General features: G+C 51.3%; 1 protein-coding gene across 1 annotated transcript; it reads right to left on the bottom strand.

The window, feature by feature from the left end:
* Positions 1-823: 823 nt before the first annotated feature.
* LOC102440164 (solute carrier family 22 member 9) lies at positions 824-11,661 on the bottom strand. The gene is made up of 9 exons (XM_006106878.3): positions 11,260-11,661; positions 9,756-9,859; positions 8,566-8,720; positions 7,930-8,098; positions 7,044-7,167; positions 4,870-4,985; positions 3,787-4,001; positions 1,978-2,086; positions 824-1,031 (listed from the first exon to the last, which is right to left on the bottom strand). The coding sequence occupies exons 1-9, from the start codon at positions 11,659-11,661 to the stop codon at positions 824-826; spliced, it is 1,602 nt and encodes a 533-aa protein (XP_006106940.1).
* Between the last annotated feature and the right edge of the window lie 255 nt (positions 11,662-11,916).

Below are 11,916 nucleotides of genomic sequence, written 5' to 3' on the forward strand. Positions count from 1 at the left end.
ACACAATGAAAACAGCAAACAAACACAAAACATTAAAAAACATATATGTTGTGTATTCTTTAGAGCAAGCTAATCCTTGACCCACCTTGGCCCCTTTGATGAAAACCATGACCCCTACCCTGAGGATCTGAGTAAATGTTATGAAGAAAGAGGCCAAGTTCCCAGGGCAGGATCCGGGAAGACAGCTTGCACACATGACATTGGCCAAAGGGACTTGGAAAAGGCAAGGAAAGTATGTAAAACCTTACAGAAAGTCCTTCCCGATCCTCGATCGTCTACCATGCCAACATCTGCCACCCCCTTTCCTCTTTGCTCAGCACTTGCATCCCCAGTGATGACCAGATGGTCTGACTGTCAAAGGCAGCCCTCCCTCCCTGAGAAATAGGCATCTGGGGGGGGGGCGGGGGGGGGGCTCTGTCCTCTCCATGACTCTCTCAGATTCTTCAGGGACCAGGGCGTCCACGGTCCTCCAGGAACCAGCCATCCAGAGAGCTCTCTGCACTCACGGGGCCCAGGGCTGCCAGGGGGCTGAGATGAGAATCTGGTGTTTGGATCTGTGCATGGTTGTGAAACACCTTCAAGTGGGGGTGTCACACTAGGGCACCTCGCCCACGAAGCCTACTGGTGCAGGCCGGGCAGAGCTGGTCTGTGTGACCTGGGAGCCTTGGGGGAGTCAGAGGTCACTGCGGGGAGGGACAAGGCGTCGACCCCGTGGAAACTGTCCTGGTCTGAACCCGCCTGGAGGACGGTGGCCCCGTTTCGTTTTGCCTTCCCCGTCACGGACCCGTGGCGCAAGCTCCCCTAAGAGCCAGCCCGCGGTCACTCACTCCTTTTCCACGTCCTGGATGGAGTCGGGCAGCGGCTGATTCCTGGTCTCAGGAAGGAAGAAGACGACAAGGCTGGGGACGAAGGAGGAGACCGCATAGAGGATCCAGGGCAGGTGGGGAGAGTACACCACCAGGATCATCAGGAGGGGAGCCATGGCCGCCCCGATATTACCAGCCATCGCCACGATTCCTGAAGCTGTGGCCCTTGGCGTGCAAACAGCAATGCAAAAGTCATCGGGTCAAAACCCACACGGGTCAGTTGTGATTTCTCATTTCGCTTTGATTGTGGGAGACAGCCCAGCAGTGTTTAGCTACCGAAGGTTGACAATATACTACTCCATGTCAAACACTCTCTCTTATTTGCTTGCAATGTTTCCCAGTACACAAGTGCATCAAGCCATTTTCATTATTTAAAAAATATTCTCGCCGAAACCGGCTTGGCTCAGTGGATAGAGCGTCGGCCTGCGGACTGAAAGGTTCCGGGTTCGATTCCGGTCAAGGGCATGTACCTGGGTTGCGGGCACATCCCCAGTGGGAGATGTGCGGGAGGCAGCTGGTCGATGTTTCTCTCTCATCGATGTTTCTAACTCTCTATCTCTCTCCCTTCCTCTCTGTAAAAAATCAATAAAAAATATATTTTTTTTAAAAAATATTCTCACCCATAGCAACTACCTTTTAGTGGTTCAGGAGAACATGTGAGATGATAGGATACATTAAAGGACTTAACCCAGTGCCTGGCAAAAAGTCAGCCGTAAATAAACCTTACCTATAAATTATTGTTGCTAGCCCGGGTGGCATGGCTCAATGGTTGAGTGTCAACCTATGAACCAGGAAGTCACGGGTTTATTCTCAGAGCACATGCCCTCGTTGTGGGCTCGGTCCCCAGTAGGGGGCATACAGAGGGCAACCCATCAATGATTCTCTCTCATCATTGATGTTTCTCTCTCTCTCTCTCTCTCTCTCTCTCTCTCTCTCTCTCTTTCCCACTCCCTTCCTCTCCGAAATCAATAAAAAGATTTTTTAAATAAATAAATTGTTGTTGTGATGGCTTGTTTTGATGACTAATCAGCCTAGTTTGCTCCCCACTGTAAGTGTTCACTAGCCCGGAAAGGTCCGCTTGACCCTGGTGGGGCTTCGGTGAGTCGTGTACCTGATGACGGTGGGGATTAGCTCGTTTCCGTGGGCCAGAGAGCACATGATGGCCGCCGACGAAAATCCCATTCCCAGCGTCGACAGAGCCACGCGCAGGGTCTGCATGTCTGCAGAGGAAAACCAGTGAGACTCAGGCACCTGAGGGACCACCGTTCCCCAATCACCAGTGGAAAAGATGCTGCTGAGGATGCTCGCATGGGCTGCACATGTTGTAGAGGAAGCACACAGAGGCACAGAATACAGAGAAGGACAGCTGAGAAAGATGACTAATCTATACGTTATCATCTTCTTTTAAAAACTGAGTTCTTGCATCACCTCTCCCTACTTATCAGAACTTTGCCAAAGACGAAGAGGGCAACTGGAGACCAGCAAGAGTTTGCCGTCATTTATTCTGTCCCGAGTCTCCTGCCTTTCACAGAGGACGTGGGACTGTGACATGAGCAAGTACTGAGGGAGGCAAGACTCGGCAGTGTCCTCGAAGAGTTCAAAACCCGGCGCCTATGCCACATGGGCACGGAGCGTCAACAGCGCTGGAGGAGAGGGCGATGAGAGGGCAGGACTCGTGTTGGTGGACACGCTGGAGGGTGGCTTGGTCTAGAACAGTAGTCAGCAAACCGCGGCTCGTGAGCCACCTGCGGCTCTTTGGCCCCTTGAGTGTGGCTCTTCCACAAAATACCTCGGGCGGGCACGCACGTACAGTGCGATTGAAACTTCGTGGCCCATGCGCAGAAGTCGGTTTTCGGAAAGGAGGTAGACGAAACAAGTATACAAGACGAGTGTGGATGGGAGAGTTGGATGGGGTCAACCTCAGCGAACGTACCTCAATCAGATTGAGGACGTTTTTAGCAAAGGCCAGCTTAGGAGGACCCTAATTAAATTAATAACAATGTACCTACCTTTATAGTTTAAGTTTTAAAAATTTGGCTCTCAAAAGAAATTTCAATCGTTGTACTGTTGATATTTGGCTCTGTTGACTAATGAGTTTGCCGACCACTGGCCTAGAATAATGTTTGAAGACTTGAGAATAAGGACCGCGTTAGGCGACAGAAATAGTCAGGCTTTGGAAACCTCTGAAAGGACATTTTGGAGCCAGTTGTCTACTCAGTTTAAAACAAAACACCACCTCATGAGAGCGTTATGTCCGAGTGGGCTGACACTCGAGGCGAGGGAAGCCCATGGTCTGGGACCCTGTGAAATACGTCACATACTCTTCACTGGGGTTAGTGAAGCGTGGGACGCCTGGTGCCCCTCTCCGTGACATGTGGTCATTGAGTTTAGTGAGATCGAGTCTCAGAGAGGCTCTCACTGCTTGGAGCCTGTTCCTGGCGTCCACTCCTCTGCGTGAAGCCGAGGGGCCTCCCCGGGCGCAGCTGTGACACACGGGTGCACAGACGGAAGTCGGGAGTGGGCGGGCCTGACGCTGGAGTCATAGAAGGAGCCCAGACAGAGGGAGGGAGAGCGCTGTGTCGGCACATGAGACACAAATACCGCCGTTTACAGCTGCACGTGTGATTGGCCAAGGGCTAGGCGTCATGGCTCTCGTAGAGACATGGTCAGGAATGAATGACAGCAATCACTGGGCACTTCTCAGTGTCGATGAAGGCAGCCTGGTATCTGAACTGACGTCTGTGACCTCTGACTCCTCCCCAGCCACCTGCTGGCAGGATCTGTCCTCAATCCTGAGATTGGGTTGGGGAAGCCACTAGAACGCATTCTCCCTTTCCGGCTGGCCTCACAGAGGTGTGAGTAGGTTCCCCAGGAAAAGGGGGGAGACAGTTCCATTCTTCAACCTGCGCCCCTTTCTCACCTTGCGGCACAAACGTGATGGCCAGGATGAAGCTCCCCAGCAGGAGCAGAAAGAGCATCTGGCTAAGCCGCCGGCCCAGGCGATTCATGGCCAACAGTGCGACGTAATTGGCCGGGAGGGTGATGGCGCCAAAGAGAACCTGGAACAGGAACACGTTGCTCCCCAGGTACTGGAGGTGCAGGCTCAGGCCGTAAAAGGGTATGACATTTGCAAATCTGTGGTGAGCAAAAGAAGAAAGATAGATGGCTTCAGGTTTAGAACCTGCAAATGATGGTGAGAAATATTGTCAGCCAAGCAGCCGGCGGTTGGTGAGAAAGAATGAAGGCATCGCATGGCCGTGGTGGCTGAGCGTCAACCTATGAACCAGGAAGTCAGGGTTTGATTCCCAGTCAGGGCTCGATCCCAGTGTGGGGCGTGCAGGAGGCAGCCGATCAATGATTGATGTTGCTCTCTCTCTCTCTCTCCCTCTCCCTTCCCCTCTGAAATCAATAAAAATGTTTTGTTTTGTTTTAAAGAATGAAGACATGGTGGGTTCTGTAGAATATGTCTTTGCAGGGTCATGATTTTAAAGCGTCATAAAATATTGTATGCTTATGGGGCTCATATTTGTTATAAGTGTTTCAGGAAGTGGTGAGTGTTGTGCTTGCAGGTACGTGGTGGGGCCTTCTAGGGTTTTCCAGTCCTTTCTACATCCCGATCTGGGTGTGGCTGCTTATTGACATGTGTACATACTCATAGCGCTGTGTTGCTTGTGTGCTCTACTGTTTGTAGTTTTACCGAAATTACCATAGAAACAAACAAGGGAAGAAACTTAAAATCAAAACCTGTGCCACGACTGAGGTTCCCAGCCTCAGTTCCCATGATGAGCCCGGTGGGGCCACGTGACAGACAGCACTCGTCATTGGGCAGTCAGTTCCGTGTCCGCCTTTTCATAGCTCTCCGACTGTCTCTAAATAAGGCAGTATTCCCTACGGCTTCCTCGTGTGTTATCCCGACTCTGTTCCTAGGCACGGTGTGTCCTCTGAGGGCCACGGGGCCACGCCTGCGCTACTTAGCATTCCCCGCGCACGCTGGGAGGCCTACCGCACACAGGACAGGAGGCAGATCCTCTCACGCATGTTGGGCGTGCGGAACAGGTCGGACACGGGGGGGTTGGTCTGCGCGGCCTCCAGCTCCTCCTGCATGGTGGACCTCAAAACCTTCAACGACAGCAACAGCACCCCAGTCAGTCGGCACAGCGCTGTGGGCGGAGGGCAAGGTGGACCCCTCCCCTCTCTGTCTACGGAAAATACGGCCACACGGATGCACGGACAGAGGGAAAAGGTTGGGGAAGGGGAGTCAGGGAGCTCAAAAGGCCTTGAGGAAATTGTGGAGCCACCAAGACATTAGGCATGAGATTCGACGGGGCTGCACGACATCCGAATGCACGTTAGGCATTCAGGTCGGGGAGGGCAGCGAGGCAGGTACTCGGGTCGTGGCCCAAAGCCCCACTGATGCCAGACGGACAGGAAAGACCCGGGAGCTCAGCGTGGGGCTCGGCTGGCCGTCCTTTGCACACACTGTTTGTCTCGGGAGAAAAGAGCATTTCCTGAGTCTATGTTGGTTTCTCACTCAGTCTCAGATGGAAACACAAAAGACCCTAAATGGTCACAGCACTTTTCTGAGCATAAAAATGCTGGAGGCATCATATGTTCTGATTTCAAAATATATTACAAAGCTCCAGTCACCAAGAATGTGGTACCGACATAAAAATAAACATGTAGACCAAGGAAGCAGGGTAGAGAGCCCAGCGATAAACCCATGCGTACACAGTCGATTGATCTCTGATCATGGCAACAAGAATTGACAATGGAGATGGAATAGTGTCGCCAATAAATGGCGCTGGGAAACCGGATATCCACAGGCCAGGGCGTGACATTGGAAAGTTACCTGACACTGCACACAAAACTCAACTCCAAATGGGCTAAAGACGAACATGTACGACCTGAGACTGTAAGATTCCTAGAGAAAACTTCTTGGTATTGGTCTTGGCAATGAGTTCTTGGTTATGACACTGAGAGCACAGGCAACAAGCAAACATAGACAAGTGGGACTACAGCCAATGGAACATCTTCCGCACAGCAAGGGACAATTAACAAAATGGAAAGGAGCCTGCGGAACGGAGGAAATATTTACAAACTGTGTGTGTGATAAACGGTTCATGTCCGAAATACATAGAGAACTCCTACCATTCAAGAGCAAAACAGCCAAATAACTGAACTTAAAAACGGGCATGCGAACGGAACAGACATTTCTCTAAAGATGACATACAGACGGCAAACAGGTCCATGGAAAGGTGCCCATCGTCAGCAATTGTTCCAGAAACACAAGTCAAAACCACAATGAGGTACCACTTCACACCAGTTAGGATGGTTACTAAAGAGACAGTAAGAGTTGGCGAGGGCGTGGAGGATAGGATACCCTGTGCCGTGTTGGAGGGAATGTGAAATGGTGTAGCCACTAGGGAGACAGTGTGGAGGTTCCTCAAAACATTAAAATTAGAACTATCATAGGATCCCATAATTTCTCTTCTGGGCATCTCTCCAAAAGAGCTGTGAAGAGGATCTTGAAGAGAGATTTGCACATGCATGTTCATTAGAGAACTAGTCGCAAAAGCCAAGCCATTGGAAACAACCTAACTTCCCATCAACGGACAAGGAAAATGTGGTAAAAAGGATATCATTCATTCCTAGGAAACCCTGCCCTGGCCGGTGTGGCTCAGTGGAAAGAGCGTCGGCCTGAGGACTGAAGGGTCCCGGTTCGACTCCGGTCAAGGGCACATGCCCAGGTTGCAAGCTCGATCCCCAGTAAGGGGTGTGTAGGAGGCAACCGATCAATGATTCTCATCATTGATGTTTCTATCTCCCTCTCCCTTCCTCTCTGAAATCAATAAAAATATTTTTTAAAGGAAAGGAGGTCCTGCCATTTGCTGCAACATAGCTAACCCTGAGGACATCTTGCTAAGCGACCCCAACACAAGCTCTATGACGGTGAGTGACTGCCTCTGTGGGGGGCAGCACCTGCGCCCAATTCTTCCGGCAGCAGCATAGTCCCTGGGTGTTCACTCAAACAGCGCTGACAGCCCTTGGGGACCAGGGACATTGGGTAAAATGATGGGTATTCCCGCCCTTTGTTCATCGCATGGACACCATCCAGGGTACATACATGTCAGCTCATGTCTTCCCTGCACCCCATAACCAGCTCCCTTTCCTGTTCACCTCCATGGTGAGGGTGTCGCCAGCATTCTTCCTTCCATTCATGTGGGCAGCTTTTCTAAGTTCCTTTAAGCCCTCCTCCGGTTTGTTGGTGATAATCAGCCACCGAGCAGACTCCGCCAACCACCTGGTCAGAGAGGACGACAGGGGAGCAACCACGGCTCGCTTGCCCCTTTCCCACATCCTTGGTCCTGCAATGCCTCTCCCTCCCCCTCTAATACCTACCTCCTGCCTTGTTATACCGGGGAATGGGGACTTAGGTCCTCCTGTACCGTAACTAGGAAACTGGGAGGATGCCCTCTCCACGCAACACACCTTCACGGCTGGGGATATAGAGTAGGAATCATATTGGCCTCCCCCCTCCATCCCAGGGAATAGAATCCGTTTTAGCAAATAAAAAGGCTGTGCCTCGTTGAATGCTGTTAAACTGTAAATTCGAGTAACTGTCAAGTGTAACTACGTCCCGTGTGATCTTTTGGACATACATGAAAATACATTTCTTATTTGACATTTTACTTGCATGAGACACCCTGTGTCTCATCAGGTTCGGAAACGAAAATGCAGACCTCTCAGATAAACAGAAAGTATATATAAACAATGCATCATGTTTAGGGTCAGCGTACACCATGCAACGTTTGGGATGTTATACAAAAAGGGATGTTGCTTATCTGAAATTCACTTTTTTTTTTCTTTTTGAAATTCAAATTTAACTGAGTGTCCTTGGTTTACCTGGCAACCCTGCCTGTCCTGCCCCCCAATTGTGCACAAGGCACAGATCAGGAGAGCACATGCTCGAGTGTTGACTAAGGACCTGGCTGCGTTCTGTGTCCTTATTCTGTGAGCTCGCACCCCAGGGTCCTTAAGACAAAGGAAGAGAGACAACTGATACCTCGAGGAAAGAAAAAAGACAAATAGCGGTAGAGAGTACACCAGCTGGAGGGTGTGCCAGTCACGGATGGCGAAGGCCATTCCTCCCAGGAGCAACTGCCCCACGCAAGCAGCACCGATGGTCGTGGTCATCCCCAGGGCTTGGAACCGGGGCGCGGTCCACTCTACAACTGAAAGGAAACACAAACAGGGTTTTGACTTCAAACAAAGTTTGGATTCCATGTGCCGTGCCAGCATGGTAAAGGGTGAAGGATTGAAGAAAAGACAGACAAGAGAATACAGCTGGGGCTTGGTGGATCTCCCGTGCCTGGATGAGGACACGAAAGACCCAGCCTGCAAGCCAATGCTTTATTTTATAGTCTGGTTAAAACAAGGGTAGATTAACATGTATACAAATGTTCTTGTTGTGGCAACACTTGCTGCACCTCCCACAGCCCATGAACTACTTAGGAAGGAATTAGGGAGGGCTACAAGGTCAGGCTTAATTATGCTAGGAGAGCTCTGCCCTCCAGGCTGGGACTTGTTTGTGGCCCTGCCCCAGGTCAGCCCAAGGCTTGACCCTAGAGCAGCTCCCTACAATTCCAGAGTCAAAAGTAGGGCTTGAAAAATGTCAAAGACCCCCAACGTTTGTACTCACTGAGCACAGAGCTGTTGTTGAGGATGCCCATGGTGGAGAAGCCGGCCAAGAAGCGCAGGGCGCAGTAAGCGAGGAGCAGGGGCACAAAGGCCGCGCAGGTCTCGGCGATAGCGAGCGCGAGGGAGCACCATCGGAGAATCGGCCTCCTCCCAAACCTGAGGCACAGGGACAGGTTAGATGTGGGCATGATAACATGTCACAAAAATCATCACAAAGAAGGCTTCTTCTGATGCTTAAGCGATGTTTCAGTAAGTGAAACTTTGCACTTGAAACCAGGAAGAATCAACAATACTAGTAGATTGTCTCAGAAGCAGCCTTCCTGTTTGCAAATAGATACTGAGTATAGGAAAGTGGATTCTCCAATCTGTTGCCAGTGGAACTTTGAGATCAATGAAACCGTGTAAGACAGCTGTAACACCATAGTCCTCTTTTAGCCCAGGTTTTGCTTTGCGTGGTTTCAGTCACCCACGGTCAACCACAATCCAAAAATATTAAATGGAGAAAGAAGAACAAAGTTGGAAGAATCACGCTACCTGACATCAAACTATACTATAAGGCCATCGCAATCAAAACAGCATGGACTAGCATGAAAACAGACATCTAGGACAATGGAACAGAATAGAGAGCCCAGAAATAAACCCACGCCTATATGGTCAATTAATATTTTACAAAGGAGGCAAGAACGTACAATGGAGTAAAGACAGTCTATTCAATAAATGGTGCTGGGAAAATTGGACAGATCCATGCAAAAAAATGAAACTAGACCACCATCGTACACCATATACAAGAATAAACTCAAAACAGATTAGACTTAAATGTAAGACTCAAAACTATAAAACTCCCAGGAGAAGGCATAGGCAGTGAAATCTCAGACATTCCTCGTAAGTAATACTTTGTCTGATATATCTCCTCAGGTGAGGGAAACAAAAGGAAAAATAAATGAGACTCCATCAAACTAAAAAGCTTTTTGCAGAGAAAACTATCAACAAAATGAAAAGACAGCCTACTGAATGGGAGGACATATTTGCCAATAATACATCTGATAAGGGTTCACATCCAAAATGTATCAAGAGCTCATGTGCGGGGCCCAGAAAGCCACAGGACGGCGTAACCTGTCATACGTGCTTCTCACGGGAGAGTGATGCGTGGAGATGCCCCCGAGTCAAGGGGCTGTGACTAGGGACACTCACCTGTCTGATAAGTGGCCGTAGATGGCCCCTCCCACCAGCATGCCCGCCATGAACGAGAACTTGGCCATTGATTTCAGCGTCTCAGCTTCACATACCAGGTCCCACTGGAAGAGAAGGAAACCGTCTCAGCAGAGCTTCACAGCCGCCTGTTCCCCTCAGCAGAGACCTGATTGAAACAGCTTCGGGGACTTGCATGTGTCGATACAGCACAGCCTTCTTCCTCTGCAGCTTCCTCTCCAGCTGCCTCTCCAGCTGCCTCTCCAACTGCCTCTCCAACTGCCTCTCCAGCTGCCTCTCCAGCTGCCTCTCCAACTGCCTCTCCAGCTGCCTCTTCAGCTTCCTCTCCAGCTGCCTCTCCAGCTGCCTCTCCAGCTGCCTCTCCACCTTCCTCTCCAGCTGCTTCTCCAGCGGCCTCTCCAGCTGCCTCTCCAACTGCCTCTGCAGCTTCCTCTCCAGCTACCTCTCCAGCTGCCTCTCCAACTGCCTCTCCAGCTGCCTCTCCAACTGCCTCTCCAGCTGCCTCTCCAGCTGCCTCTCCAGCTGCCTCTCCAGCTTCCTCTCCAGCTGCCTCTTCAGCTTCCTCTCCAGCTGCCTCTCCAACTGCCTCTCCAGCTGCCTCTCCAGCTGCCTCTCCAGCTGCCTCTCCACCTTCCTCTCCAGCTGCCTCTCCAACTGCCTCTCCACCTTCCTCTCCAGCGGCCTCTTCAGCTTCCTCTCCAGCTGCCTCTCCAGCTGCCTCTGCAGCTGCCCTTTGTTATCAGATCTCAGCTTAAACATAACTTCCTCTGGGAAGCCTCCTCTAAACCTGTTGGCTATATTAATGCCTTGGTTTATTTCATACTCAGTAGTTCTCAATCTTGGCTCCATTGTGCAATCGTTTCAGAAGCTTTAAACTTACTGCCCTGGCTGGTTAGGCCCAGTGGATAGAGCATCAGCCTGTGGACCGAAGGGTCCCGGGTTCTATTCTGATAAAGGGCACATGCCCAGGTTGCAGGCTCAATCCCCAGTGTGGAGCATGCAGGAGGCAGCCGATCCATGATTCTCTCTCATCACTGATGTTTCTCTCTCTCCCTCTCCCTTGCTCTCTAAAATCAATAAAAATATTTTTAAATAAATAAATTTACTGATGACAGAATGTCACCACAGACTTTCTCACACGGCTGTTTCAGCCGTACAGTCTGTGGTTGGAGGACCATCAACTTCCCAGATGTTTCTAATTTTCAAGCAAGGCTGGGCATCACCGAGCTTGCACAACATTGTAAACGCATTACATACATGAATTGCTTCACCTTGAGTCTTCCTATTTAAAACAAAGCTATGCCCTAGCAAGGTCACGGCTCATTTGGAGTTCATCGCGCTCAGTAAGCATGTAGGAGCCTGGCATGGAATGGAGTCATTCATACTTGCTGAAGGAAGAAGGAACGAGCCCCTACCTGGTGACATCACTCGCTTATCCCTCAACTCCCAGACCGCGGACCCGCCGGAGGTGGACGGGGCCTCTCACCTGGGTCACGATGGTGGAGGAGAAGGTGCTCCGGTCATACACCCAGCCGTCCACACAGGGCTCCGTGGCCGGCTCGCTCGCGTTGGACGAGGTTCCATTCGGGTGAAGGAGCTGCCACTGGGGGTGGAGGAAGCGGTGGCACTTCTCCGGCCTCCGGTCCGAGTCCAGCGGGATGGAGACCCGCAGCAGGGCGTCCGGCCCGAGGGCCCCCGAGCCATTGGCCCAGCCGGTGTTGTTGTCCAGGATGGGGACCCAGCAGCGGTGCGCGGGCGCCACGGCGGTGAAGTTCTCCAGGAGGATGTGTGGGAACACCAGGAAGCAGGACAGGCAGAGGAACACCAACTGGAGGAGCTGGAACCGGCCCAGGCCGCCCACCTCGTCCAGCAGCGTATGAAAGGCCATCGAGGGGCGGCAGGCGAGCCCCGAGGAGAGACAGAAGGACTGTAGTTAGAAAAGTTCAAAGAGGGAAGAGCCTTCCTCTCAGGGGGGCACATGGAGTGTGCCCCGATCCGAACCCCGCGCTCTCGCTCTTCGCAACGGGCCCAGCAACACTCCCTCCAAGTTGTCTGAGGATCGGCCGGCTGCCGTTTTCTTGAAAGTTCAAGAGGAATGATTAGCTGAGATAGTGCCATCGGCTGGCAATCCGCACCGTTTCAA

Source organism: Myotis lucifugus, unplaced genomic scaffold, assembly GCF_000147115.1.
Source record: "Myotis lucifugus unplaced genomic scaffold, Myoluc2.0 scaffold_935, whole genome shotgun sequence".
Lineage (NCBI taxonomy): Eukaryota > Metazoa > Chordata > Mammalia > Chiroptera > Vespertilionidae > Myotis > Myotis lucifugus.

Excerpts from the sequence above, each read along its gene's own strand:
- LOC102440164 (XM_006106878.3), bottom strand. The coding sequence starts at position 11,661 with ATGGCCTTTCATACGCTGCTGGACGAGGTGGGCGGCCTGGGCCGGTTC. Across the intron at positions 9,860-11,259 it reads CCTCCACCATCGTGACCCAG|TGGGACCTGGTATGTGAAGC; the intron begins GTGAGAGGCCCC and ends CTTCTCTTCCAG. Across the intron at positions 7,168-7,929 it reads GTCTTTTTTCTTTCCTCGAG|GTGGTTGGCGGAGTCTGCTC; the intron begins GTATCAGTTGTC and ends CTCTCTGACCAG.